Source organism: Notamacropus eugenii, chromosome 1 (genome assembly GCF_028372415.1).
Source record: "Notamacropus eugenii isolate mMacEug1 chromosome 1, mMacEug1.pri_v2, whole genome shotgun sequence".
NCBI lineage: Eukaryota > Metazoa > Chordata > Mammalia > Diprotodontia > Macropodidae > Notamacropus > Notamacropus eugenii.
In genome coordinates, this window is record NC_092872.1 from 495,334,794 (window position 1) to 495,362,775 (window position 27,982).

Below are 27,982 nucleotides of genomic sequence, written 5' to 3' on the forward strand. Positions count from 1 at the left end.
ACGCGGGCGATGTTGTTACTTTCACTCGCGCGGGTACCAACTGTCCCAAGGTGCAGCAGGGGCGTTGGAGAAGTCGGCAGGGAAGGATGCTAGGAGTCTTAGTTCAGCGGCTTTCGAGACGCGGGCTCAAGCCTTTTTCTTCTGCTTTGGTTAGTGAGTGGGGGGCGGGCGCTGGAGCCCCTGGGTCTGTCGGCTGAGGCTGGGCTCCTCCCCTTTTCCCCCTAAGGTGGGCCCGGCTCTCTGGTTCTACCAGGAGCTGCCCGCCCCTCGCCTCCCGCTCCCTCGGGGTCCTGGCACCCCGTGTTTGGGGATTCTAGGGACATGGAGAAAAGTCAGGCAGGACCAACCCCTCGAGGTGTGGATGCGGGATGGGAACACCGGCAGAGGACCCAGATTTTCTGCTTCTGTCCCTTACCAGCTGAGCAGGCGGCTTAGAGTTCAATTTCCTCACCTGTAAAATGAAGGAACTGGCCTAAGAATGATAGTCAAGTACTCTTTCGGCTCTAAATCTTGTGAACTCTGTGTACATACAAGTGTCTAAAATTAATAAGAGCTCACATTCATATGATAGTTTTTGATTACAAAAGGCATTTTAGAAAGTATGTTGTCGATCTTCATTTGCCCACCTTGCCACAAGTTAGCTGTAAGTATTGTGCCTATTTACAGATGAGAAAAGTAAGTTTGAGAGAAGTGGCATCCAAAATCACACGGCAATGGTAACTCCTACTTCTTGAGTGTGTTGAGGTTTACTAAGGAAAGGCTTCCTTCACAACATCCCTATGAGGTGTGGGTAGTACAGATCGTACCCTTATTTTACAGACAACTAAGGGAGAGACCAAATGTTTACTCATGGTTACACATGTAACATCAGAGCTGGAATTTGAATCTAGGTCTCCTATGAATTCAAGCTCTTTCTGCTTTATTCTACTACTTGCTGGTGGAACTAGGATTCCATTTTGCTTCTCGTTACAATTGTGCTACTTTGAAGCAAAGTTTGGGACTTTGGACATAGTGCATTATGCTCCAGGTGAGTCTTTCTGTTTCTGCCAGAGCCCTATGTTTTTGCAACAATGTGTATTTATGTATCTGATATTATGGGGGGGAGGGTGTTAAAGCTTTATAACCATTCAGTGTCAGACCTGTGACGGAGGGTGCTGGGGCCCTCCAACTGACACCGGGAGTGGTGCCTAGAGGGGAAATTCTATTTCAGACTCATAGAAACCTGAACCACAGAGAGATGGATAAGTGTGATTGACTCTGGGTCCCCCAATCTTTCTATAGGAGTAAACAGCTGAGAGTGAAGGTGGAGGAGGATATTCCAAGAGGGCAGAAATTGATCCTTGGAAGAAAAAGTCTGACCTGAGGCCTCTCAAGCTAATATTTCAGGACATAGACCAGATATGGACATCAAGAAGCAGATTCTGGAGTAGTTCCTGCGTATTCTACCTGAGAAGATCAGGACCTGGTTAAGTCACCACATCTAGAGAACAGTGAGCAAGAGTTAACGATGAAGGATCTAATAAAAGTATTTGAAGAGAAAGGTGAGAATTATCAAAGGACTGCTGGTGAGGAAATATTTCCCTAAAGCAGGAGAAAGGCAAACTGACATTCCTTCTGCAAGGTGGTGAATATGTGGAGAAGTCTCCCTTGTGTCGCTCCCACCGTGAGACTAAGCCCCTGTGTCCCATCCAAATCAGTACTCAGCTTTTAGCTCTATTGTGTATAACAAGTAGTTTCTGGAACAATTGAGGGTAGATTATACCCCACTGACTCCTCTTTTGGAGGAAAGAGTTTATAAGTGGGCTGGAGCAATAGGCTAGAGACCCTGCTCTATGAAATGTTCATCCCTCCATATGTTCCTGCCATTTTGACTTCAATTCAGTATATCTAAGCCACATTCACAAATGTTATTGCATTAACTTGCTAGATAAGCCAATCCACATTTTTACATTAAGAAGTGCAGGAAATGACATAGGAAACAGTTATGGATTAAATCAAGGTTTATTACAGGTGTCCAGGGCAGCAGCATCATCAGTGAGTGAGTGCAGGTCAGTGCTAACCGTGGAACAACTTCAATAGTCATGTTACTCTGGGACTCAGGCTTTGGATTACTGTGCCCAACCTCCCCCTCCCCCCCATTAAAAAAAACTAAATAGGAGTATACTCTGGTAGACTGACAGTGAGGATCACTACTGAGTGCTGTGAAACTCAAAGACTCTACCCACTATCTCATTCTTACAACTAGGTCTATATTCCAAAACCATCAAAAAAAAAGAGGTAAAGCCTCTATATGTACAAAAATATTTTAGCAGCTCTATTTGTGTTGGCAAAGATCTGGAAACTAAGCAGGCGCCATCAGTTGGGAAATGGCTGAACTAATTATCACATACGGATTTAATGAAATAATATTGCCCCATAAGAAATAATGAAAAGGATGGTTTCAGAAATGTCCTGGAAAAACCTTTATGCATAACTCATGCATAGCAAAGTAAGCAAAACCAAGAGAACAATTTATACAGAAACCACAACATTATAAGGACAATATAAAGACCTGAGAATTCTGATTAATGCAATGACCAACCTCGATTCTAGGATGATGAAAATGAAGTATTGCCAGGCCTAGAGGCCTGTGTGGGCTACCCGAGTCTTCTTACCTCACCTCCAAGGTCTTCGGTTGGCCAAAACTGGATGCTCATATGACAGAAAGGACGTTCCAGAGTCGAACAAGGGTTGAGCTTTATTTCAGGGTCTTGGTTACAAGTGCAGGGGGGTCTTCCTTAGGAGGAAGAGGGGGAGATTTCCTAAGGAGGCTAAGATCTTAAGGGATTGGAAGTAGAAGTACAAGCGGGGAGAGAGGGGGAGGGGAGAGAGGAAAGAAGAAAAGCGGAGCCTACTGTCCTCTTGGCTCCTCACGTGCTAAGAGAGCTTTCAGGCTTCCTCAATCCTACTTAACCTTCAGCCGCATAGTTTGCATCTGAATACCGTGCTGTTAGGTAACTAGGTGTGCCCAGATCCGGGACAATCTCCAGGGTGGGGAGATCTCTCTCCCATCACGTTTCTCACGGGAAGAGGCGGAATTACTCGAGATAGCTCGGTTCACCTCGATTCCCTGTCGCTTCCTGGGAGGGTCTCGTGAGAGCTCCAAGATTTAGAAGCTCCCACCTTTACCCGCCCGAGACTGTCCACATGGAATTGAGCTTCCAATCCCAACAAAGTATACTCCCCAACTCCTGACACATAACTGATGGACTCAAGATCCAGAATGATCATATAATTTTGGACATGGCCAATGCAGGAATTTGTTTCGCTTGACTATCCATCCACATTTGTTTTAAGGCTTTGGGGTTTGTTTGTTTTTGGGAGAGGGAAGGTAGGAGGAGAGCTGAGGGGGAAGGTGGGTGAGAGAGTAAATTCTTGTTGAAAAAAAAGTAAAATCAAATTCATATTGAAAAACAAATACATGGAAAAAGAATTGCACAGAATGAGAAAATACTTCAGTCTACAGGAATGGAGGGTATGCCCACCCTGGAGCCATTGAAGTGGTGAAGTATAATCAACAATTAGAAAGTTTGTGACAAGTGACTTTGTTTTCACTGTGACTTTTTCTTCTCCCCCCAGGTTTGCCCTTGCAGGATTCTACCCTTCCACAAGTGGGAAGTTCAGAGAAAGAGGATATGGTTCCCAGACTCCTGCTAACCAAGCCTCAGGTAAATTAGGATTTTCAGTCTGTCTTATTTCAGGGAGTTCTTAAAAATAGAAATATCTTTATGGGCTAGAATGGTCATAAAAGGCCTCAGTTCAATTAAAAAACCATTTGTTAAATATCTTCAATATAAAAGCACTGTGCCAGTTCCTGGGGAAGATTCAGAAATGTAACTTCAAGTCTACTTAGGTGGTTATAACATATAAACTAGAATGTGTGTGAAATATATTCAGAACAAAAAGAGAAATGCAAACAAACTGTTAACATAATGTTCAAAGAAGGAAAGGTTATTTGGAATTTGATCTGGGTCTAAAAATAAGTAGGATTATAACAGGGTGATGGGGGAAGAAAATATTCTGGGTATAAGGAATGATAGATAGGAACAAAGACAGGGCTGTAGGGGAACATGGGCTGTGTACAGAGGAAAGGCAGTGTTTCACTTTGGCTGGAATGTAGTAGGGACTGATGGGAGATTAGGCTCTTATAATGTAAGATCAGGTGGTGCCAGATTGTGGAGAATTTTTCTTTCTCTTTTTCTTCCCTTAAACCAAGTTTAGGAGTTTGGGCTTTTGAGCTTTTTGGATTTTGAGCTGAGGCTGGTCATGATTAGATTTGCACATAAAGAAGAATTTTCTGGCAGCAGTGAGAAAGATAAATTGGTAGAATAGAGAGACTAGAGAAAGGAAGCCCAGTTGGTGTGTTTAATGGTCTTAAATGGTAGTGATGGAATCCTGTACTAGGATATTGACAGTGTGAAGAGAATCATAGGATCACTTACAGCTAGAAGAGATTCAGTTTGTTTTTCCTAATGAGGAAATTGAGGCACAGAAAGGGTAAGTGATTTGCCCATGGTCAGTATCTGAAGGAGTGAAGTGTGCAAACATTGTGAAAATGTAGTTGATAGAATTTAGCAACTAATTAGATAAGAAGAGTAAGAGGGAGCAGTCAAAAAGTAAGGAAGGTTTTGAGCGTGAGTGAATGGGTAAATTTTGTTACAATTCACAGAAATAGGGAAAGTTGGAAGAATAGTAGATTTGAGAAGAAACATGTTCATTTTTGCACATGTTGAGTTTGAGATAATGGCAGTAGAACAAAGTAAAGCTATCCATTAGGCAGTTCAAAATGTGAGTCATTGAGGAAATTGGAAATGAAGGCCTAGGCCGGAGATACAGATTTGGGAGTCATCTGTGAGGAAACGAGTGAAGAAGATAAGTGAACTGAATATTGAGATTTGGGGGCCTAGAGGAAGGAAGACAAGGCAGCTCACATTAGAGAGGAAAATAGAAGTCCAGGTCTTTTGAGAGTGAAGTGAATGTTTATTTGAGTTTGGGTGGCAGAGGAAATTAGAAAAAAATTTGGTGTAATTACAATGGGAAATTTGACAGGGAATCAACAAGTGATAAATAAGCAGGTTTGTTGAGAAATCCTAGAATTAAAACCCCAACTGAGAGGTTGGATAGTATGAATTTGTAGGAGAGCCCATCAGCATTGTGTTTTATGAAATTATTCTGCTTGGCAGCCTGATGCAATCCACATTGCTGCCAAATTGATTTTCCTAAAACACAAATCTGGTCAGATGACTCCCTCCAGAAGCTCAAGTGGTTCTCTATTCCCTCTAGGATAACATTCAAATTGCCTTGTTAAGGTATTTAAAGCGCTTTACAACCTAGCTCCAACCCACCTTTCTAGACTGATCATACATCCTCTCTATCATTCACTACACATTGAAGCCAAATTGACCTATCAGCAGATATTCAGGCACTATATTCCACATTCTGCCTCTGTAAGTAGGATTGTAACAGGGTGATGGGGGAAGAAAATATTCCAGGTATAAGAATGATAGATAAGAGCAAAGATAGGGCTGTAGGGGAACATGGGCTGTGTACAGAGGAAAGGCAGTGTTTCACTTTGGCTGGAATGTTAGTAGGGACTGATGTGAGATTAGGCTCTTATGTTGTAAGATCTGATCTGCATCCTCACTTCTACCTTTTGGAAGCTCTAGCCCCCTTCAAGGTCCCCCCGAGGGTGGGAAACCTATAGCCTCGAAGCCACGTATGTCCCTCTAGATCCTCAAGTGGGGGCATGTGGCCTCAAAGTCACAGGTTCCCCATCCCTGGCTCTGGTCTCCTACTACCTCCTACAAAGGGCCTTTCCTTATTGCCTCTTAGTGCTGCCAGCCCTTCCCAGTGCCCCCTGACTCCCTAATCACTTTGTATTTACTTTGGAAATATTTTAAATTAACTTTTTCTTTGTAGCAGTTATTTCTGCCCAGTAGAATACAAGCCTCTTTAGAGAAGAGAGGGAATCTTTGTTTGTTTGTTTGTATCTCTAATGCCTAGCATATGGCCTGCCTTAAGTTGGTGTTTAAAAAATGCCTATTGAACTGACTTGACTTGGGGTGGGGTTTAGTCATTAGAATTAGCAGAGAAAGAATGGGAAAAGGGCCTAGGCCAATCAGTTATTGGGTGGGGGCTAGTGAATAGTTGAAGTGATTGGCCATGGGGTCTGCTGACAAGGGAGGCACCTGAGGACCTGTGTTAGTTAAAAATCTTGAGCAAAAACCTTGAGCCTCAGGAAGGCAGAAGTTTAGAGAGCTTACGCTGATGTGGCCTCATGACTTTCAGGGACCATGAAATGAGCCTATTCTCCTTGTCCCACCTCCGTGCACTGAATGAATTCAATTCAGTTTGATTCATTTCAATTCAGAAAAGAGAGAGAGAGAGAGAGAGAGAGAGAGAGAGAGAGAGAGAGAGAGAGAGAGAGAGAGAGAGAGAGAGAGAGAGAGATTGTCTCTGCCCTCAAGGAGCTTACAATGTTTCTTGGAAAGGCAGCTCACAAAAGGACAATGAAAAACAGGGGGGAGGGCACTAAGGAGTACTGTGCTGGAGTGGAAACCAAGCAGAACTGCTGATGGAAAAATGGGGCTACCAGGAAGATTTTGAGCTTTCTATTAAAGAAAGGCCTGGGGAAGAGTTTAGTGTGTCCCCCCTCCAGCCTTCCAGTCAGAGGGGAGGCAGCAGAGGACCAATGGAGAAGGCAGAGTCCTTTCTGATCTTGGAATCCATAACTTCTTTTCAAGGTTCAGCTAAAGTACTACCACCTCCAGGAAGCTTTCTCTGATCACACTCAGACCTTAATGCTCTTTCCCCTTTTAAATCATCTCTTATGTAATAATAGGTATATACATTTTATTCGTCCAATAGAAAATGCACTTTTTGAGGCCAGAAATTATTTTTACTTGTTTTTTGGATTTTTATCCTTAGCCCCTAGCATAGTATTTTGCATCTAGTAGGTGCTTAATAAATGTTGAATTGAAGAACTGATGGATTGAAAAGAAAGACAGGGAAGGGTTAAAGTTTCTGAGATCAAGATAAGGGCAAAAAGTAGACATAAGGTAAGGAGAACAATTGGAGATTCTGGTCAGAGAGTAGGACTTCAGAATTGTGAATTATAAGACATAGTGTAGTCTGAGATGTTATAACTGTTGACCTGAAAACTTAGTTAGAGAAAAGGCAACAGACTAAATGCATACATTTTATGATTTAATTAATTAAACAGTTCCCCATAAAGATAACAGTTACATAGCACTGTGGAGCCAGGATCAGAACTGGCTGACTCAGTACAGAAATTGCCTGTCTTAAGTACATTTTACCATGAGAAAGGAGCTCTCTTAGATAAACACATTGTAAATTTGGTAAGACAATTAACAAAGTAGTGTCAGTTGGGTTTTATGGTCCCAAGCTGTGGGAATCTTCTTTCTGTAGCATGTCTCTGTGATGTAAGATAAGGACAACGTCCCACCACTCTGATGACAGATATCCTGTCCTAAACAGGCCTTTGAAGTTGTGGTATCTTAACAGAGTTGACAAAGATGAAATTACAACCCAAGATATGTGTTTTTCCTTATCACTAAGATGCCAGAAGGGTCTGGTAAGGAAGTCCCATTTCTTTGCTTGACATCAAAAGGCATCCTCTAGGTTAAACAAAGGAGACTATTAGGTCCAGGCTCTTCTTAATTCAAACTTTGGCCCTTATTAAAGTCCAAAATTTATATTAAATATTATCACATACCAACGAACATGATTGAGGTAGGGGAGAGATGAAGGGTGTTGAAGTAGTTGAGGGTATTTGGAAGTCAGGGACCTAGAACAGTCCTCTACACTTAAAATGAGGAGGAAGAAAACTTCAGGAAAAGTTTGAGGTGGTAGAAAAGTTTATTTTCAATAGGGCTGTCCTTCCAAAGGTCAATGTGAAGGGGCTAAGGGAGCTGAAAAAGAGAGTATGGAAAGGATTGCAGAAGCCCTGAAAAGGAAGGTGAGATTCCTGGAGGAGGAAGTAGACATGATGTAACTTACATCTGGAGTAGTAATGGTGGGCACTAGATTTGGTGAACCATCAGGTTGGTATGAAAAGCCATGTTTGTGGTAAGGGAAGGAAAGATACTCAAGTTGTTAGAATTTGAAATCTTCCCCCAGGCCCACAAAATGGTAATTGAAATATTTGTGAGCTATAGTTAAGGATATGCTGGCTTAACAACCAACTCTCCAAAAAAAAAAGTACTATGACACATTTTTAAAATTTGCATTATTAACATTTTCTCCATCACTTTGAAGTTTAATCTGCATGATCATTATTTTTTTCCTTAACTTTTGGCAATCAACAAAACAAAAGGCAAGCCCTGATTTTGTACCATGTGCCCCTTTCCAAGATATAAATGCTCACAATGAAAATTTCACAGTCAATTGGTCAATAGGATCCAGCTCTCACACCCTCCTGGTTATAGCATTTCTATTTCCCATTTAAACTAAAATCCTGCTCATTCTGACCAGAAATCCCCTATCCCCCATGGGTAGGCGTGCTGCTGATTATTTTCCTGAATCAGATGAGATCTTTGCTTGCCATGAAAAATGTTTGGTATTTGGCCCATTAGAAAGGATAAAGGAGGGAGTAACACTGGATGCTAAGAATAGCATGATCAAAGTCTTGGAGGCAGGAACCAATGCCATTTGTAGGGCTATTTGGTTGGAATGAATTTGAAACAAAAAAATCAGTATGGATTTTGGGGGTCCTTTATCTGGGTCACAGAAGCCACTAGGTTTTTCAAGAAACCCAAACTTTAAATAAAACAGTAAGCTGCTATGATATTTAAAAAACAAGGAACTTCTGTTAAAGATTGGCATGGTTTGTTGCACCTAGACAATTCTAGAATCATTTGGGGAAAGCTTAAAAAAATGCCTCATCCTTATCGTTCCCATTATGTGTAAATTCTTTTCTCAATCATAAGCATATGTATTCCCTAGTTTTCGTTTTTGTTGGTATTGTTGTTTGTATCATAGGCTGCTCAAAGTTTATTGGACGAAGCACATAGGTGATGTGGAAAGTTTTTTAGAAAGGATAATGTCATGCTTTTGTTCTGGTTTTGTATTTGTTTTCATTTTATAAAAACACTCACACATAAAACAGATTTCCTTGTACATGTAAGCAGTCTACGTAATCTAAGGGATCAAGTGAGATAGGAAGTGGTGCAGAAGGGAAGGGAGAGGAGGGAGAAATGGGGCCTGACTTCTGGGACAGCTGAGATGGGGAGAAGCAGGAAGAGGGTAGGCCCTCCTGAGGGCCCAGGACTGGTTTGACTGAACTCCAGGTGACATGTTGATTCCTCATGGCCTCCTGAGCCAGGTTACAGGTGATCCTGCCCTGAGCACCTGGAAAAGTTTTTGAGTGCTCTGGGGATTCCAATATAGTGATCCCAAATGGATGACAGCTTCCTGAAGGAGTTTGCCCACCAATGACCTGGATCTGATTTTGGAAGACCAGGATGGTCAGGGATTACTTCTCAAGATTGCTCAGTATTTCCATAGGATCTGTTGCTAGAAGTGGAACCTAGATAAAAAGTTCAAGAGATATAATCTCTGGGTAATGTCTTATTTTATTAATAAAGCTAGCATTTTATTAATAAAAGTGTCAGTAGCATTCTGAAGTGCCAAAGACCCTTATGGTGGTGGGCTTACAACTTATATGGAAAAGTGAATATTCCTAAGCATGGCAATAAACTCTAATTGATTAAAAATTAGTGAGAAAATGAATATGATAATAAGATATAGACTCATTCTTATGAGGATCTTGGGGGTAGATAACTTGGATCACCCAAGTCTTGGTCAAAGATCACCTGTCTGACAAAAAGGAGAATCCATATTTTCTCAGATTTGTCTGAGTAAACACAACGAACAGGAATCCACCTATTCTCCTAAATTTCGAATTTCTTTTACTGTCTCTGGTTAGGTCTTAGCCTGGGTAGGTCTTTGTCTAAGATTTTCCACACTGGTTGATTTCTGGATGAGAAAGTAGAAAAGGGGAAAAACCTTGGTCCTAATTCAGTAATTACTTATTAAATACGAGAGAGAAAGAAAGAGTCATTTCTCTCAGTACTCATGGGTTGCTATAAATGAACTGATGGGCAAGATTACTGCCATGTTCTTTTTTCTTCTTGTGATGATGTAAACCTTAGTGTTGGTCCCAAGCAGCCCCTTTTAAGCATTGGGCTGCAGTGCTAGAGGGGACTTGGTTTGGGGGAAGGGAGTGTACCAAGGCCACAGAACCTTGGAGTTACAGGAGATCTCCAGAGAATACTTCACAGTAAATGAAAGTGGGCTTGTTTTTGGTTTTACGTTGGTTTTTTATTATAGTCCACATAGATATTGTAACAACCCTGTGGTATCAGGTGTGCAGGTATTTTTGTCCCCAGTTTACAGATGAGGAAATTGAAGATGTGAGCAGTTAATGACTTGTCCAGGATCAAACATTCATTGTTGTAGTAAAAATCTATGGCCAGATTCTTGCTGATCTAGCATTCCAAAAGAATATGAGGAGTATTCATTTAACCTCTGAATGCTTCAGTTTCCTCATCTGCAAACCGAGGGTAATGATACTTGCATTATTCATATCGCAGAGTTCTTATGGAGAAAGTGCTTTGTGAATCTGAAAGCACAATCCGCAGGGCATTGTGAGACACACAAGGAGTAGGGCTTTTCAGCTGCAAGGATCAGCTCAACTTCCCATTCAAAGCAACTTAAAAAAATGTGTAGGCCACATGGACAGTTACATTCTAGCTCACCTATTACTTGCTGTCGCTTCTTTTAGGTTAGTCAGATGAGGCTGGAAAAGAACTCATCCTAACTATTTTGCTCCTGGGCAGAAATGTCCCTTTGTGAGCTGCTTCATGAAGAAGGAGAAATAGGTCAATTAAAAGAAGTATGATTAAATTTCCTCCCTTTTAAAATTTACTAATTCACAGATTAATGCGTGTCAAGTCAGTCAGTGAACATTAAGTGCCTGTTATATGCCAAGCACTGGAGATTTACAAAGAAAAGTAAAAAGTATTCCTTTCTCTTGAAGAGCTGGAAATCTAATGAGAGAGGTACAAATCTCCTGGAACTGCCTTCACCTCTAGTTTCTCAATAGAGGAGGTATGACCACAAAGTAATGAGGCGGATTTACATAAACACAAAGTAAAATTGCCATCATTACTTTATAGTCACACCATCTGTGAGTGTGTGTGTATGTGTGTGTGTGTGTGTGTGTGTGTGTGTGTGTGTGTGTGTGTGTGTGTGTGTGTATTTGTAGGTTTCTAGACAGTCTCTGCTTTAGGCCACATAGTATTTCTAGAAACTATCATAAAACAGGATGTGTTAATAGATTTGTTTTCCCAAAAGAGCAGTACCCAGATTAGCATTGTTCAAATAAACCAGGAGTCAGCACACTACAGCTGCAAGCCAATCTGACATATTGCCTACTTAAAAATGTAAAAAAAACCCCCCAAACATTCTTAGCTCTTTGGTCATACAAAAAACAAGTGGTGGACTGCATTTGGTCAGTGGGCCATAGTTTGCTGACCCCTGAAATAAATCATTGATATGACCAACAATCTATTAGACAAAAACCAAACAAAAAACCCACAACTGAAAACTCTTGTTATTGTTTAGTCGTGTCCAGCTCTCCATGACCTCATTTGGGATTTGCTTGGCAAAGATACTAGAGTGGTCTGTCATTTCCTTCTCCAGCTCATTTTACTGATGAGGAAACTGAGGCAAATAGGATTAAATGACTTGTCCAGGCTCATACAGCTAGTAAAAATCTGAAGCCATACTTGAACTCAGGAGGATGGAGTCTTCCTGACTCCACACCTAGCACTCTATCCCCTATGCCACCTGTCTCCCATAAACTTTTACACTGATTCAGAGAAGTAAAAGCACTCTCTAATCCTTAGAGTTTGGGAACTGAAAAGGACATTGAAGATATCTTATTCGATTCCTCATTTTATATATATGAATAAACTGAGAGCCAAAGAGAAGTAAACGCTTTGATTTTTACAAACACTCATTAAATAACTTTTTTTTCTAGAATTTTGAAAAGTTTCTGGGAGATTATTGAGCAGTTAGAGTTCTTTGAAAAATGGTTCTGGGTAGTTTGAATGCATATCTTTTGTTCTGATAAATTTCCCTTTATCAAACAGAAACACTTTAAAATGCATTATGATGGAAAAGCACTGCACTGATGCTGGCTGTCCCTTACCTACTGGTGGGATCTTGGGTAAATTGCTTAACCTCTTAGGGCTTCAGTTTCCTCATCTACCAGTGAGGGGGTTTGTCTAGATGATCCCTAAGCTGCTTCCCCTAAATCATACAATTGTGAGAGGTTTGAGAACGGACTTTCTTGAACAAGGTGGTTTTGTTGATCTTTTCTTGTTTTCCCTTTTCTGTTCCTAATAGCACAAAGGGCAGACTTGAAAAGCACAAAAACTCTTAAAAGCCTAGGGAAGAGTGGATTAGAGTTTAATTTTTTAATTTTAATTTTAATCATAGAGTTTAAATCTGAACTCTACGAACTTTTCTTCCCACCATTCCTCCCCTCCCCCCAAATAAAATAAAGCAAATCCATTTCATTCTTCCTAAATTCTCTCTTCTATTAGGGTACCACCATTCTCTGAGTCACGTAGGCTTGAAATCTTGAAATGACTGCTGATTCTTTTTCTTTCTTTTTCTAGGCCCCACACCCAGCTCTTACTCATTTCACTAGTGTTTTGACTCTGTTATCTTTCTCTCCTTTTCATTCCCACTGCCACCACTCTATTGGGAAAGGGCTCTGTATCAACAAAAATGTGTTTGCTGTTTTAGGAATTAGTGACATTCGAGGATGTGGCAGTGGACTTCACCCAGGAGGAGTGGAAGCAGTTAGATCAGTCTCAGAAGCACCTGTACAGAGATGTGATGCTGGAAAACTATAGGAACCTGGTCTCTTTGGGTAAGGAGCATTTTGCTCTGTGACTCAAAATCATTCGTTTTTATTTCAGTAACTTTTAAAAGAAGCATGACCTCTGAAGTAGTTAGCTGACTTTGGGCTTAAATTATTGCGATTAGAGTCTTAATCCCTTTTGTGCACACAGACAGGATGTTCCTTCTTCCCTTTTCTAGGTTAACTGATCTTAAACTTGAGAAGTAAGAAATGGCAATGACCATAGGCTGAGCCTGGATTCCATAATGGTTCTGTATCCCCAGAACAAACACTCAAATCTTTTGTTTTTTCCTATGAGCAGGCCATCAGGTTTCCAAACCAGATGTGATATCTAAGTTGCAACAAGGAGAAGAACCCTGGATAGTGGAGAGAGAAATCCCAAGAGCCACCTGCCCAGGTGAGTGAATGAGAACCAGGTAAATGGAAATCAATGTAAATGTTAGGCATGAAGGATTAGAATCTTCAAAATGTTTATTGGGTAGCTTTCTTCAAAGCTCCCCTCCATTCCTACACCTGTAGGAAAGATGAAAACCGTTTGGTATGAACTAATAAATTAAATTCACTTCATAATACTGTAGAATCTTAGAATTAGAAGGTCCTCTTTTCCATGGACCACCCAATATAGTCACCCCTTCTATATAACATTGTTGATAGATGATTATCCAGCTTTTCCTTGAAGCAAATTCAGGGCTCAGAAAGAGCTCAGTACTTTTGGAGGTAGCCCATTCCATTTTTTGGTAATCTTTGTTATGAAATTCTTTAAATTTAGATGAAGTATGTTACTTCTCCCATTGGTTCTAGTTCTGCCATTTGTAGCAAAGTAGAGTAAATCTGCTTCTTACTCCACAGGGCAAGTCTTCAAATATTTCAAGAGGGCTATCATGCACTGTCAGATAATCTTCCTATCACTATCCTCTCATACTCTTATTCTCTTGTCACTTCTCTCCTGAACTACTGCAAAAACCTTCAATTGGACTGCCTTCCAAAAGCTTCTCCCTTCTCCAAACCAGATTATCATTGTTTGTAGCTGTTTGACCTTGGTTCTCTAAGAGACCAATGACATCACAATGGTGAAGTTCACTTGTCAGTGAACTGGCTTTAAGTGAGGCAGAGCTGCACAATCATTAGCCTCACTCTCTCCTCCAGTGTCATCAGAATCCAGTGGTAAGACTTAGTCAAGACGACTGGCAATGACCCACTCTTTTCCAAACCATCCTTCACTTAGCTACCAAAGTAATTTTCCTAAAGCACATGTCTGAACTCTTCCCTACTCAGTAAACTTATTGATTCTAGAAGCAAATAAACTCCTCTGTTTGACATTTAAAAATCTTTTGTGAGTTGGCCCCAATCTCCCATTCCAGCCTTATCATGCATCATTCCCCTTCCCACACTCTGGTCTGGCCACACTGACCTTCTTACTGTTGCTCGTACATGGTGCTGCCTCTCCTTCCTTCTTGTCTCTGCACTGGCATTTGTTCCCTCTTTCTTCAAATGTCCTCTTTACCAATTAGAATCCCTTACTTCTTATGGGATTCAGGTCAAGCACCACTTTCTACATGAAACCTTTCCTGATTCATCCCAGCTGCTAGTGGCCTTCCAAAATTATTTTGTATGTATTCTGTCTATACTTATTTAAGAACATATAGCCCTCTCCAATAGAATGTAAGCTCCTCAAGGCCAGGAACTTTTACATAGGAGGTGCTTAATAGATACATGTTGGTTTCCTTGATGCTGTCCTCCAGGCTCACAAGAATAGGCATCCCTCCCTCATCTTCCTAGAGCTAACCTAAAAGTTGGAAGTCATAGATTTCCTTTCTGCTTCTTCCAGGACTCTTCAGTGTTTCTTATTCACAGGCTCCATTCATATGTCTTAGATTTATGTTGATTTTTCCTTTCCCTATGTGTCCAAGTTGTTAATAAATTCTGTCTTTCTGCTACCCCTCTAAAATGTATTTAGCATTAGGCCCACACTCTCCACTATTACCACCATTCCAAGTAGGGTCCTTAGTACCTCTTGACTTGATTAGTACATCTTGTAGCTGGTTCCCTTAACAACAGACTCCTTTCTCTCTTCCAAGCCATGTTACATGCTGTCTTCATAGAAATTTTCCTAAGATGTTAGATTAGGATGCTGTAAGATTGGGTGGCCTGGGGGAGGAGCAGAGATACAGTAGCTGCTGTGTGTGTGTGAGATATCTTCTCAGTTTTTGCTATTCTGAGGATGCTTGGGATGGAACACTGACTACAATTTTGCAAGGGGCATCAGGAAGTAAGCAAATTGGTGGTGAGGTAGTGGTTGGAATCTGGCCATAATTCAGATAAACAGCTAGTCAGAATCTGATCCTCAGTTCTCATTACTTGTTTCGTACATGTACAGAGGTAACTAGAAACTGAGGCATAAGTTCTGACTGAGATAAATACACCTATAAATACATACCCTCACATACCATGATGAGATTCAAGGCACATATCACTGCCAGTGCTGTTCTTAGCCTTTCTCCTTCCTCTTTACTCATTCATGGCTCTTCTGTAGAAATATGTCTTCACCACAACTGATGACTCTCTTCCCATGTCCCAGTACTCCCAACATCTGGGCCTGCTCCCATCCATCTCCTCAGCTTAGATTGATCTTTGCATATTTTGACTACTTGTAGTTTGCAATACATAACATGGCGTTTAATTATAGATGTTCATCTCTTGCTCTATAGTTGTTTCTACCTCCTGTCTCTATGCCTTTATACAGGCTATCCACCTCATGCCTAAAAAGCACTCTTTCTTCACCTCTACCACATAGTACCCCTCATTTCCTTTAAAGCTCAGCTCACTTCATGATCATGGGGACTTTACTGATGCCCCAGCTGCTAGTCCCTACTTTCAAGGTGATCTCATATTTTGTATATGTACTATGTATGTACTATGTATTTTGTATATGTACTACTTGTACATGCACTATGTGTACACATTGTTCCTCAGCACACCCTCTCCCCCCTAAGAACAAAAAAGAATTAAGACATAGGCCTTGCCATTAAGGAACTTGATATTGTATTTGTACACAAAAAACTATAGTGTCCAGAAAAGGGGGATATTATGATGGCTCTTTGAAGGAGAAAAGCATAAGTTGAACTTAGTGGTGTTAAGGATTTCAACAGGTGAAGAGGACTAGATGCTCTAAGTAGTAAGGATACTTGATCAGGAAGATGTGGCATATAGGAGATTTGGGGGTGTACATCAAAGAATAATAGATTATAAATGTGTAGGGTAGATTATGGAGCACTTTGTGAGGTTAAGGATTATGGTACATCATTAGAGATTTTTCAGCAGAGAAGGGTCATCACATTAGGATGTGGCTAACAACATGGAATTATGGGTCAGATAACATCTAGGACCTGGAGGAAACTGGGCTATGGGGACCAGGATGCAGAGTTTCAAAGCCATCATGTTTGCCACATGTCAGAAGTGAGCCAAAGGTATGTGAACAAGAAATCAAAGACTTAGGAAATTTGTTCTGATAAAGTAGACCCTGGTGTTGTTGGCACTTGTTTTTCTTTCTTGAAGAGGATCATGACATCAGGGAAGTGATGTAATGACATGCAAGTGAGTTGGATTTAAGTGAGGGAGGGCTGTGCAAAGTAGGTCCTGGTAGTCAGGGCAGATAAGAATCTACATTCCACTGAGAATAGTATTGAATGAGCCCTATTGATTGAATCCTATGTGAAGAATTTTTTACCCTTCATTCCCTTTGAATGAATTCCATTGAATGAGTTCCATTGAATGTGACCAACTTTGGTATTGAAGATTTATAAAGTTTGTGATTATATGGTCACTATGGCTACCTGCAACTCCTAACACAGTGCCTGGCATATATTAAGTGTTTAATTAATGCTCTTGCCTTACTAGTGTGCTCTGATTACGTCTATATTAGGTGTAGGAGAATTGATTATGGAAGATTCTTTTGGTAGTGTTAGGCTAGATCTGTTTGTGGAGATAACAAATTGGAGGTAGGGGGGACACATTAGACTCTTTTTACAATAACAAAAATATGAAATTAAAACTTATGCTTTGCTCCCATACTGTCTACCCTAATCCTAATTCATCTTCTACCATTCTGCTTAGCCTGTTCTCTTTATCACCACTCTTGGCTTATAAGTTGCCTTGTTCTGCTCACTTTGTATATTGGCTACCTTACAGCCACTCCTATTCCCTTGTTGATCTTCCCTTCCCATTCCTAATCTCACTTCATGTGACCATATTTGAGAGTTGTCACTGTCATACACCTTGTACTTATAATTATCAGTTTCATTCTCCTATGACCACCTTAGCACATTTCAGTTTCTTCAGAAGATGAGACAATGAACATTTGCTTTTTATTTTTTTTTTAATTTCAGACTGGAAGATTAGTCCTAGAATCAAGAAGTCAGCTATAAAACAGGAAGAAGAATTAACCCAGGAAACAATGATGGAAAGATTCACAAGAGATGGTCTTTGGTATTCCAAGTTAGGAAAACCCTTTGAATGGGATAACCAGTTAGGGTGGCATAAGGGAATCCAGGACAAACAATTGAGACAGATGACCATCAGCCACAAGAAAGATTTCACTGGGAAGATAGGACCTGAATGCAATGAATTTGGAATCAACTTTAGTCTGAGTTCAATCCTTATTACAAAGCAGAGAGTTCATGTACGAGACCATAAACTTCATAAAGAAGGAAAAATCTTCAAACGCGATTTAGATTCAATTAATCAGAGAACATATGCAGGGAAGAAACAACACTATGAATGTAATGAATGTGTGAAAACTTTTAGTCAACATGAACAACTTATTCAACATCAGAAAATTCATATTGTGGAGAAGCCATATGAATGTAATGAATGTGGGAAAGCCTTCAGTCGGAGTACAAATCTTGTTCAGCATCAGAGAATTCATACTGGAGAGAAACCATATGGATGTAATCAGTGTGGCAAAGCTTTCAGCCAACGTGCACACCTTCTTCAGCATCACAGTACTCACACTGGAGAGAAACCTTATGAATGTATTGTGTGTGGGAAAACCTTCAGCCAGAATACACATCTTAGTCAGCATCGAAGAATTCATACTGGAGAGAAACCCTATGACTGCAATGAGTGTGGGAAAGCCTTCCGTCATCTTTCTTCCCTTACTCAGCATCAGAGAATTCATACAGGAGAGAAACCTTATAATTGTAATCAATGTGAGAAAACTTTTAGGCGATGTACAGAGCTTACTCAGCATCTTAGAATTCACTCTGGGAATAAGCCCTATGAATGCATTGAATGTGGGAAAGCCTTCAGTCGGAGTACACACCTTAATCAACACCAGAGGGTTCATACTGGAGAGAAACCCTATGAATGTAATGAATGTGGGAGAACCTTCAGCAGTAGGTCATCCATTGCTCAGCATCAGAGAATTCATACTGGAGAAAAACCCTATGAATGCAATGAATGTGGAAAATCATTCACCCGAAGTACAATACTTGTACAACACCAAAGAATTCATTCTGGAGAGAAACCATACAAATGTAAGCAATGTGGGAAATCATTTACTGACAAGTCATCAACTTTTCAGCATCAGAAAGTACATGCTAGAGAGAAGCCCTATGAATGTCATGAATGTGGGAAATGCTTCAGTCAGATTTCGTACCTCATTCAACATCAGAGAATTCATACAGGAGAGAAACCCTATGAATGTAATTATTGTGGAAAAGCCTTTGGTAATAGATCATCCATTATTCAGCATCAAAGAATTCATACTGGAGAAAAACCTTATGAATGTAGTGAATGTGGGAAATGCTTTAATCAGATTTCTTACCTTACTCAACATCAGAGAATTCACACTGGAGAAAAACCTTATAAATGTAATGAATGTGGGAAAGCCTTCAGGTGGAGTACACACCTTACTCGACATCAAAAAACTCATGTGGAAGGGAAGCTTCATAAATATAATTAATAAGTATTCATTAAACACCTACTTAAATGAAAATTTTATGTTTGTGGGAAGATAACAACTATTAAATAAGACATGATTCTTTCTCAGGAAGAGCTCAAAATCTAGAAGGGGATGATAAGAGGTCTAGACTAACATAAGTTAGAATGTGGTAAGTATCAATCCTGCTTTGGCCTGGGAAGTCAGGGAAATAGGAGTAGTAGGGTACTGGTGGGCAGTACTTATTCAGGAAGGATAATCCTTAGTGGCAGCTCACCCAAGATGGGGTGAGAAAAAAATTAGAAGTTATGAATCAGATCGACTCTACCTGTATAAACAAAACCAAAACCATGAAATAAGTACCAGGTGAGTAGATATTGCTAATAACTTAATTGGAAGGTAGAGATAAAAAAATTGCATATTTAAAGCAGGCAGAAACGAGGCATTGAGGGTGGATGGATTTTATGAGGTATGTACATCCTAGTTTGGCAACTGCTGAAGAGTGGAGTCTCTTCCCCTGTTTATATCAAACTTGGGGGGATGTTGTCTTCCAACTACAGCTTCCAAAAGGATTCCAAGATGTTTTCTTCGAAACAGATTACAGACATGTTGTTCCACACTACTCAAAATGAGGTAATTAATTTTAACACCATACATGTAGTACCCTAAACATGTTTGTCTTTGACTCTGTTCATCTGTTCAACTAAGTTCCAGTGCTTACATTGAGAAAGGAGATGAAATAGTATTGTGCTACATATGTTGTAGAGGGGACTCTTAGGGCAGGAGAAACCTGTTTGACCATTGGGGTTGGAGTTACTCATGAGTCTAGTGTTTTCGTAGCTGTTGACATCCTTCACAAAGAAGGTTGGAAAGTCACTGCTGCTATAGTGCTGCTGGTCACAAAGCCAGGGGAGCCACGGCATGGTTGCCACCTTTACATTATGTTCATTGCAAAAGATTCTGAATATTCTTGGGCAGTTTTGTAAAAAAGCCCTTGAAATGGTTTGAAAACTGAAGAAATGTTTTCAAGAGCAAAATGATTGTGCCTTCTGCAAAGGAAACTTACAAAGAACTTTGCTTTGTTGTGTATGCTTTGCTGCCTGGGACCCATCTTGCTGATTCAAAACTTCTTGAGCTTACACAATAGAAGCAGACTAATGTGGGTCTTTCTGCTGATGTTACAAAAACCAAGGAGCTGTTGCTGCAGCAGCCTTAAGATGCCAGCAAGGCTTGTATAGAATGATTTTACTCTAGAGATCATGGAGAAATCCAAAACTCAGCAGAACTCCTTGAGTTCATTAACATTTGAAGACTGGAAACATGTAGACACAGGAAACTGATAATGCAGTGTGAAATAGTATTTTTAAAGTAGCTTCTTGGGCTGATCTAGGAAATGCCCATGTAGCATCAGATTTGGGAGTAACGGAGAGCTTGAGAGAAATAGGGTATCATTTCACTGGAGTTGCTTTTTGATTTCCAAGATAAACTCCTCTTGATTATTTGCAACTAAAGCAAAGATGAAAGAAGATGAGTGTTTTTTTAAGGTGAGGTTTATATAGAGTTTGTGAATTATTTTTTGTTTTGAGCAGAAAAACAGACCTTGTTCATTTGACTCTAGGGAATCAAAGAACAACCTGAAGGGAATGATCTTAGCCAACAAAGGCATACATTGCTGACTTGGAATCAGGATGTCCTGATGTCCACTTCTGATACTTTACAGCCTTTGTACTCTGGACAAGTCATTTAAACCTCTGTAAGCCTCAATTTCCTCATCTTTAAAGTGTGTGTGTGGGGGGGAGGGTGCAGATTGGCCTAGGGGGCTTCTGAGGTCCTTTCCAGTTCTAAATTTATGTTCCTGTGATTCCATACCATATCTCACAATAAGTAATTGGCAGATGAGTTCCTACTAATTATGATTGTGGATTGAGCTATAATAGTAGCTTCCTAGAAGGAGCTAAAATGTATAGAAAACCTGCCTGAGAAGTCTACTTGTCTAGCCATGGTGTTTTGTCTTTCAGATTGAAGGTCTAAATGGTATTTCTCCTGAAACTGACCTTTCCCAAGAAAATAGCTAACCATACTCAAGTTTAGACTGGAAAAATACCCAAGGATTTGAGAATCTGAGTAATGGTTTGGAATCACTTTGTTTCATTTAATGCTGTATAAAATTAAAATAAAATCTAGTTGGCTAGGTCATATGACTGGCTAATTATCAAGTCTTAGAGCTAAATCAGATGAAAAATTAGAGTTCTATCATCTAAAATAGGGTTTCAGGGGTTCCTGTGAGAAAGAAATGGGATTAAGGTGGAAAACTGTGAGGTTTAGTAGTAACCAGCACTTTTTTCGATTTAGCCTCTGACCATTGGAGATTTGCACTTATGCTAGAAAAAAAGGACATTGCCATGCCTTACCCTCATCCCTTAATCTGTTGTGGTTATGCTGCTTATAAGCTCCAATAAGTGTAAAACAATAAAGAAGGAAAAAATTCTGTGAGTTCATTTGAGGAAGAGAAAATCTCCAGCCAAGGGAATCAAGGAATACTTCATGGAGAGAAGGCAGCATTTGAGCTGGACCTTAAAGGATATATAGGATATTAACAGGTAGAATGATAAGGGAGGGTGTCCAGCTTCAGGAAACATTGAAGTACTTACTATATGCAGGCCACTCACTGTTAAGTTATGGGAGAGCTCCAGAAGTTTAAGTAAACCAAGTTCTCTGCCCTAAAGGGACTCATAGTTTAGTAGGAATAACAGGATCAAAATCAGATACCAGAGAGTGTAAGGTGGGTCCAGGGATGGTGAATCATCCAGCTTAAATGAAGCACAGTATGTGAAATGACAGAAAGGTGATTTGAATCAGATTACAAAGGGCTTTGAATGCCAGGCTAAGGAGTTTGGACTTAATTTGTAGGAAAAGTGGAGCTCTTAAAAGATTTTAAAGTGATGGAGTGATACAATCTGACCTATGGATTGGAAAGATTAATCTGGCGGTTGTATGTAGGGTAGTTTGAATTAAGGAGAGACTACAGACCATTGCAGGGATCAAGAGGAGTTGTAATGAGGATCTGAGGTAGTAGTAATACAGGTAGGACATGATGGTTGATAATATGGTGGTACCATTTGCAAGCTAAGTGTAGTCTAGCTCTTAGAACCTTTTAGGATCCAAGCTAGTGGCACCTGCTAGATCTACCCTGTTATGACCAGGCCACCTCCAATACCTTTCATGCTCCCACAGCCTGATATCCAAACCTCCCTTACCATATATATAGTCCCCAGGGGAGGGCACAGAATTTCCCCCTGAAGTGCTACTGCCATAAGGGCATCTTGTCCTCATCCTTTTGACTTTGATAACTCTTACTTCCTGTTCTTACTTATTGCAGACTCCTGCCTTGGATCCCCACTTTATTCCTAGGTGGCTCTCTTTGTTATGCTTTGGCCTATAGTAAGATGATGCCTTAACTTAATCTTTTCACCCTATCCTTCACTAATATAGTTAAAATTTGGGGAAAAGTTTAGGTTAAATTTACGCTTCATCATGCATTGGAGATTTCAGTGAAGAGTAGCCATGGAAATGGAGTGAATGAATTGCAATACTTCTTGGGGAAAGTTGTCAGCCTCTGGGCTTAGCTGTTTAATGAGAAGGAAAAAAGAGATTGACTCTTGCTGCATTTGGAAAATACTTCTTAATCTTTTACCGATTCCAGATACCAAAAAGATTTTCTGACCAATTAAGAGTTGTCTGGACTCCTTGATTGGAGCTGGCAGTGCCTCGAGCTTCATCCCCATGAATTTCCAAATGAATGAACCAAAATTTCCCTGACAGTTTCTCATTTGTTGAAACCTTCCTTGCAATAGAAGCACCATTTTTAATAGAAGCGAGCTCCTTATTGAATGACTGAATATCATATCACTGTACTTAGAAATATTTGGAGAGTGGTCCAAAATACCAACACATTTGGTCCATACACAAGATAGGATTGAGCACGTAGAACTAATGGCTTGCCACATGCAATCTGTTGCTAGGCCAAGGACCCCATCAGGAATTCAGGAGGGTTGTTATAGCTTCTTGCATGCTCTGGCCTTGGTTGTTAGCTTTGGACTTGGTTACAGAACTATTATCATCACAGTGTGAGGGCAGCATTCTGGTAATGGAAGCTGCTTTGACTAAAATGGCAGGTTTCTGCTGCTCCAGAACCAATGCAAATAGTCTTTCTGGAAATAATTTCATTTGCACAATCTGCTCATCTACATTGTTTTGTTTTGTTTTGAATCATGGACCATAATCCATTAAAAAATATTCTGGACCATAGACAACTCTTTTTTGAGCCCTGCATTTCAAACTTTATCTTTCTACCAAATACTACTGTCTCCTCTCTACTGTAGACTAACAGTCAGATGGAGGAAACCAACTTTACCTCTGTGCAGATCTCCAGTATTATCATTAGACCAATTAGTAGCTGGTGCTAAAATCTGTTTTAGCAGTTCTATTCATCTTTCTATTCAGAACACACCATTTTCCTGTACTTACAGGTACCACTCAATTCTTTTTCTCATATTTCATTTATGCCACTATTTCAGTAGTCAAAAACTACTTGAGTAAGTTGGAGGCTGCGTTGTTATACTTGCAAAGTCTCCTAGGGGCTGCCCATACAACATATAAATGAGTTATTGACTACCAGACCCTCAGTGCTCCCCTGCAGGTTGTCTGGGCTATCTCCCACAGACTCCCATATTATCTACCCTTCTCAGTATCTGGATGTAAAGAACATCATACTTTTCCTAATAATGTAAGTAATGAGTCTAGTGGCCTTCCAGGTAAAGTTTCCTGATGCCACATGGATCTACCCAGTGTTCTATGAGCTACTGCTTCTTAATATCCATTGTCTCTACCTTTGAAACTTCATGCTCATATTAGTATGTAGTTTCCATCTCTGGCATCCACATAATCCTTTATTTTTTAGCCCATGGGTACGTAGTTGGAGGAGTTTCTACCAGTACATGTGGAAAAGATGATCAGAAACATGGGAATCTATGCCAAAAATAAAAAAAGTCTACAAGACAAATCCTAAATCATATAAATTCATAGAATTCAAGAGCAAGAAAGGATCTCATCCTTTTGACTTTAATAAGCTGTTGCATTGGTTCTTATTACAGACTCCTGCCTTTGCCCCCAGCTCTACTCCTGCATAGTTCATTTTGTTATGCCTTGGCCTACAGTAATCAATCAACTCAATCTTTTCACATTGCCCTTAACTGATAAGTTAAAATTTGGGAAAACTTTTAGATAAAGTTCAGGCTTTATCATACATGAGATTTCAGTGAAGAGAAGTCATGGAAATAAACTGAATGAAGGGAAATCTTCAGATTTACCCAGTAATTAAATACTTGAGACCAGATATTGTAGTTCATAACTATGGTTCAGAGATAGAAGTGTTTAATCTTCCCATTACTCTTTTATTTCTGTTTTCCTTCACTAAAGACACTGATCACTTAAAAGTAGCAGTGCAAAGTATGTACTGATCTGATTTCTCAACCACTAAATTTCAATCTTCCTAAAAATCTGCTTACAGAAAATTTAGTTTTCATAATGAGATCAATATAACAATATTTTAGAGAAGAAAAACTGAAATTTGGTAGTTGTATTTACTAGAAATGCTTCTGTAAATCGGATTAGATTTTTTATCTAGGAACAGTGTTAAAATAGATGTCATGTTTTTAACTTGAGCCCAATTCTTTATAGAAATGACAAACATTTTTTAGCTGTGGTATATGTATGATATCAAGCTTTGTAACTGTGGTAATTCAGTGAATCAGTGACGTTATTAGTGTATATACTCTATACACCAATGCAGATCAAGGCACCTTTACTACTTTCTCTTCCTGTATAATCTTTGTCTATATTTTCCCATAAATCCTATGCTGTTCTCTTAGCCTCACTTGATTGTGAGACTAGCCAAGGGCTGTGACTGGATCTCCTATGGCTAAGGAGCATTGTGTTGCAGTAGCAAGAACCCTGGATTTGGAATCAAGGGCCTGGATTTCTCTCAACATATCTACATACTACCTGGGCAATTGCTTTCATTTTTCTGGGCCTCAGTTGCCTCATTTCTAGAGTGAGGGGATTGGATGCTCACTAAGCAATTCATTAAGTTCTTTTTCAATTCTAAATTTATGATCCTTTGTCACAGTCTCATGAATATTATCTGTCCAACTGGCTAGATCAACATGGGAAAATAGACTTTAATAATAAAGCCTGTTAATTAGGCATTAGAAGCAAGAGGTGAATTATATGGATCAGAAAAGCCATCACTGGAGTAATAAGTATGAAATCAAATAAAGGCTCATGGAAGCATTTTTAGGGACTAGAACAGTAGATTAGCAGTTAAGGGACAATGAGGAGAAATCAAGTGAAAGTTCTAAGAAAATGGATATCCAGAAAAGTTAAGCTTTAACAAAAAATTCATGCAGAACTTTTCAAGTACCCATTGTGGCAAATATCATATATATGGTAAGATAAGCCTTCTCTTCTTGTTCCAGTGATGAGCATCAGCCTACTGTGTGATCTTCCTCCTAAGGAAAATGCTGGAGCCTGGGCTTAGAATTATACCAATTGAAGGCTTTCAATTAGCAAGCAGAAAATGAATATGCCATTTCCCAGATTCTTTCATCTAAATCATATCTGTCTTGCCTACCTCTACAATGTATTGGAGGGAGTCCTTGTGCTGTAGGTTCATAGAATTAGAGCTGAGGCCTTTGTAAATCTAATCTTTTTTGTTTTTTGACAAGGAGCTCTCTTTGGTCTTCCACAAGCATAGGCATTGATTGAGAGATGTCAAAAGGGTGAAGCTGGATTTATGTGTATTCAGCCCAGCAAGATTTGAATTGAACCTGGGAGTTCCATTTGGCAGGCTACAGGACTTAACCACCTATGTAATAAGAAAGGGGCATAAGGCTTGATGTCCACTATTAAAGATCTGTCTATTCAGAGAATTAATTATTAGTAATACATGATTCCTTAAATGTATCAATTCTGGAGCTGTCAACGTACCATTTACATGCAGCTCTGACATCTTGCAGTTTTGAGGTCAGTCTAGGCTGCTTTCAATTTCCTCAAATATTGTAGGAGTTGGGTTTTGGGTGTGGGGTTGGGATTGGGGATGAAATTAACAAGAAGAGTGGATTGAATGTGTAACTGGAGATAATATTCCAGAATCTAGTTGATTCTCTTTGGTTGGTAACTGGATTGTGATAAGCAGTGGAGGAGTAAGCCTGTTTTCTTAATGACTAGTGATAGATTTATTAACATCATTAAAAGAATAGTGCACACGTAAAAAAAATTTCATGCAGATCTATGATTAGTTTTAGGTGAATTGTCTTGAATATACGCAATCACTTTAGTCTGATTTCTTGATTCTGGTAGAGATGACTGTGGAGGAAGTTCTCATTTGAATTAGGTCAAGGTCTGTGATCGTTTAGGACCATTCTTAGCATAAGTACGTATGGCTGAATAGTAAGCATGTCACTACTGTTGTGCTATGAACCACATAGGGTTTGATGGCCTATCTGTGGCCTTTGATTTGAGTGGCCATTGAGTTGTCACTTGACCTACAGTGAAGGCTGAATAAGTGCTTTTCAACATTATCACCCAATAAATTGGTCCTCCAGCAGGGGAGAGTCTACTTTGGTAGGCTTTGCACTTGCTTCTGTTATGAGATAAGAAGATTAAGACCCTACCATAGGAGTCTGCTGTCTTGAGGAGCAGGAATCCCTTGGTACATATGGAATTACAGAAAAGTTACATCAGCTTGAAGCTTGTGGACCCTCTTCCAAAGAAGATCAAAGCCTGTCGACATCTGGGATGCCATATTATCCATTTTGATGGTTACCGGTCCAAGAACTGAAGTGATATTAACCCCTGACAGACCTTATGTCACCATATAGGTCCAGATAATGTGTCACTGAGAAATCATAATGGGGAAGGAGGCTCTTCTGTCTTTTTATGTGCTTGATAGAATTCATTGGCCTGGGAGTAAGAGCCCTGGAGTCCAGTGTGATGGAATGGCTCCAGAATTGAATCATACCTCATCAGGAAGGAAGCTCCTTGGATGGAAGAAGGGGTGAATCTTAACCTGGATGGCAGTGAACAGGACAGAATAAAAATATGACAAAAACTAGAGTCTTTGGTCTGAAATAATGTGATGGGGATACTGCATAACTGGGCTATCTCCTTAAGGAACATGGATATTCCTAATGTGATGTTGGATACAGTGGGAGAGCTAGTTCAGGGGATGAAGTGACGATCTTCATGACAATGGTATCAATTTGTACCATCCTATGATAATGGCACTAGTTTCTACCACCGTCTTTTGAGTGGTGACAGTTTGTTGTCATGGGTTTCCAGGAAAATCTCATGCTTGGTTGTGGGTATGGAGTTACTTAAAAGAAGCCTTTACTCAGGTACAGAATTATTGGATAGATGAACCTCATTTGCAACACTCAGTGCTTATCACATATTCTATTGTTTCTATGCTGATAATATTCAAATATTGAATTTAGACAGATATTTTCTTTATTAGCTAGGAACCTAATCTGGTAAATCATTTATTTTACTGACCAGGCTTCCTCCCCCTCACCCCATCCCCACTCCTCAAAAAGGTATGAATTGCCTCAACTACTGGGTGAAGCGTAGAATTTGAAAGAACCAATTGAATGTTGCCCCAGACTCCAGAAAGACATAAGAACTTAGCTGTAGAATAGACTAACAAATGTGTTTAACCAGAAGCTGCTGGTTCTTTAAATGACTGGTCTTAATGTCCAATTGATCCTGAGTTTACTGGAATCCAATGAACACCAGAGAGACTCTGCAGGAATCTCTGTTGAAAATATTATGAGACCATCACCAAAGCACAAGTCTTACAATGAATGTTAAATGAGTGGTATATTCTTGTTGCCTTGTTACTGCACTTCAAGCCCATAATAAATGCTGTAAGATTTGAGCCAGATACCTAAATGTTACTGAACTGAGGCAAATTGTTCCCACAAGCAAAGAGT

The 27,982-nt window shown here is 39.9% G+C and overlaps 1 protein-coding gene across 1 annotated transcript; it reads left to right on the plus strand.

Moving 5' to 3' along the window:
• The first annotated feature begins 7 nt into the window (after positions 1 to 7).
• On the plus strand, positions 8 to 27,941 carry LOC140519797 (uncharacterized). Its single transcript, XM_072633214.1, has 6 exons — positions 8 to 149; positions 1,282 to 1,541; positions 3,619 to 3,707; positions 12,877 to 13,003; positions 13,296 to 13,391; positions 17,380 to 27,941. The coding sequence occupies exons 2-6, from the start codon at positions 1,508 to 1,510 to the stop codon at positions 18,954 to 18,956; spliced, it is 1,923 nt and encodes a 640-aa protein (XP_072489315.1). The 5' UTR covers positions 8 to 149; positions 1,282 to 1,507; the 3' UTR covers positions 18,957 to 27,941.
• The last annotated feature ends 41 nt before the right edge of the window (positions 27,942 to 27,982 follow it).

Bases quoted from the DNA above. Each gene is read 5' to 3' on its own strand.
- LOC140519797 (XM_072633214.1), top strand. From the start codon at position 1,508: ATGAAGGATCTAATAAAAGTATTTGAAGAGAAAG. The intron at 1,542-3,618 runs GTGAGAATTATC...TTCTCCCCCCAG, and splicing joins AAAAGTATTTGAAGAGAAAG to GTTTGCCCTTGCAGGATTCT. The intron at 13,004-13,295 runs GTAAGGAGCATT...TCCTATGAGCAG, and splicing joins TAGGAACCTGGTCTCTTTGG to GCCATCAGGTTTCCAAACCA.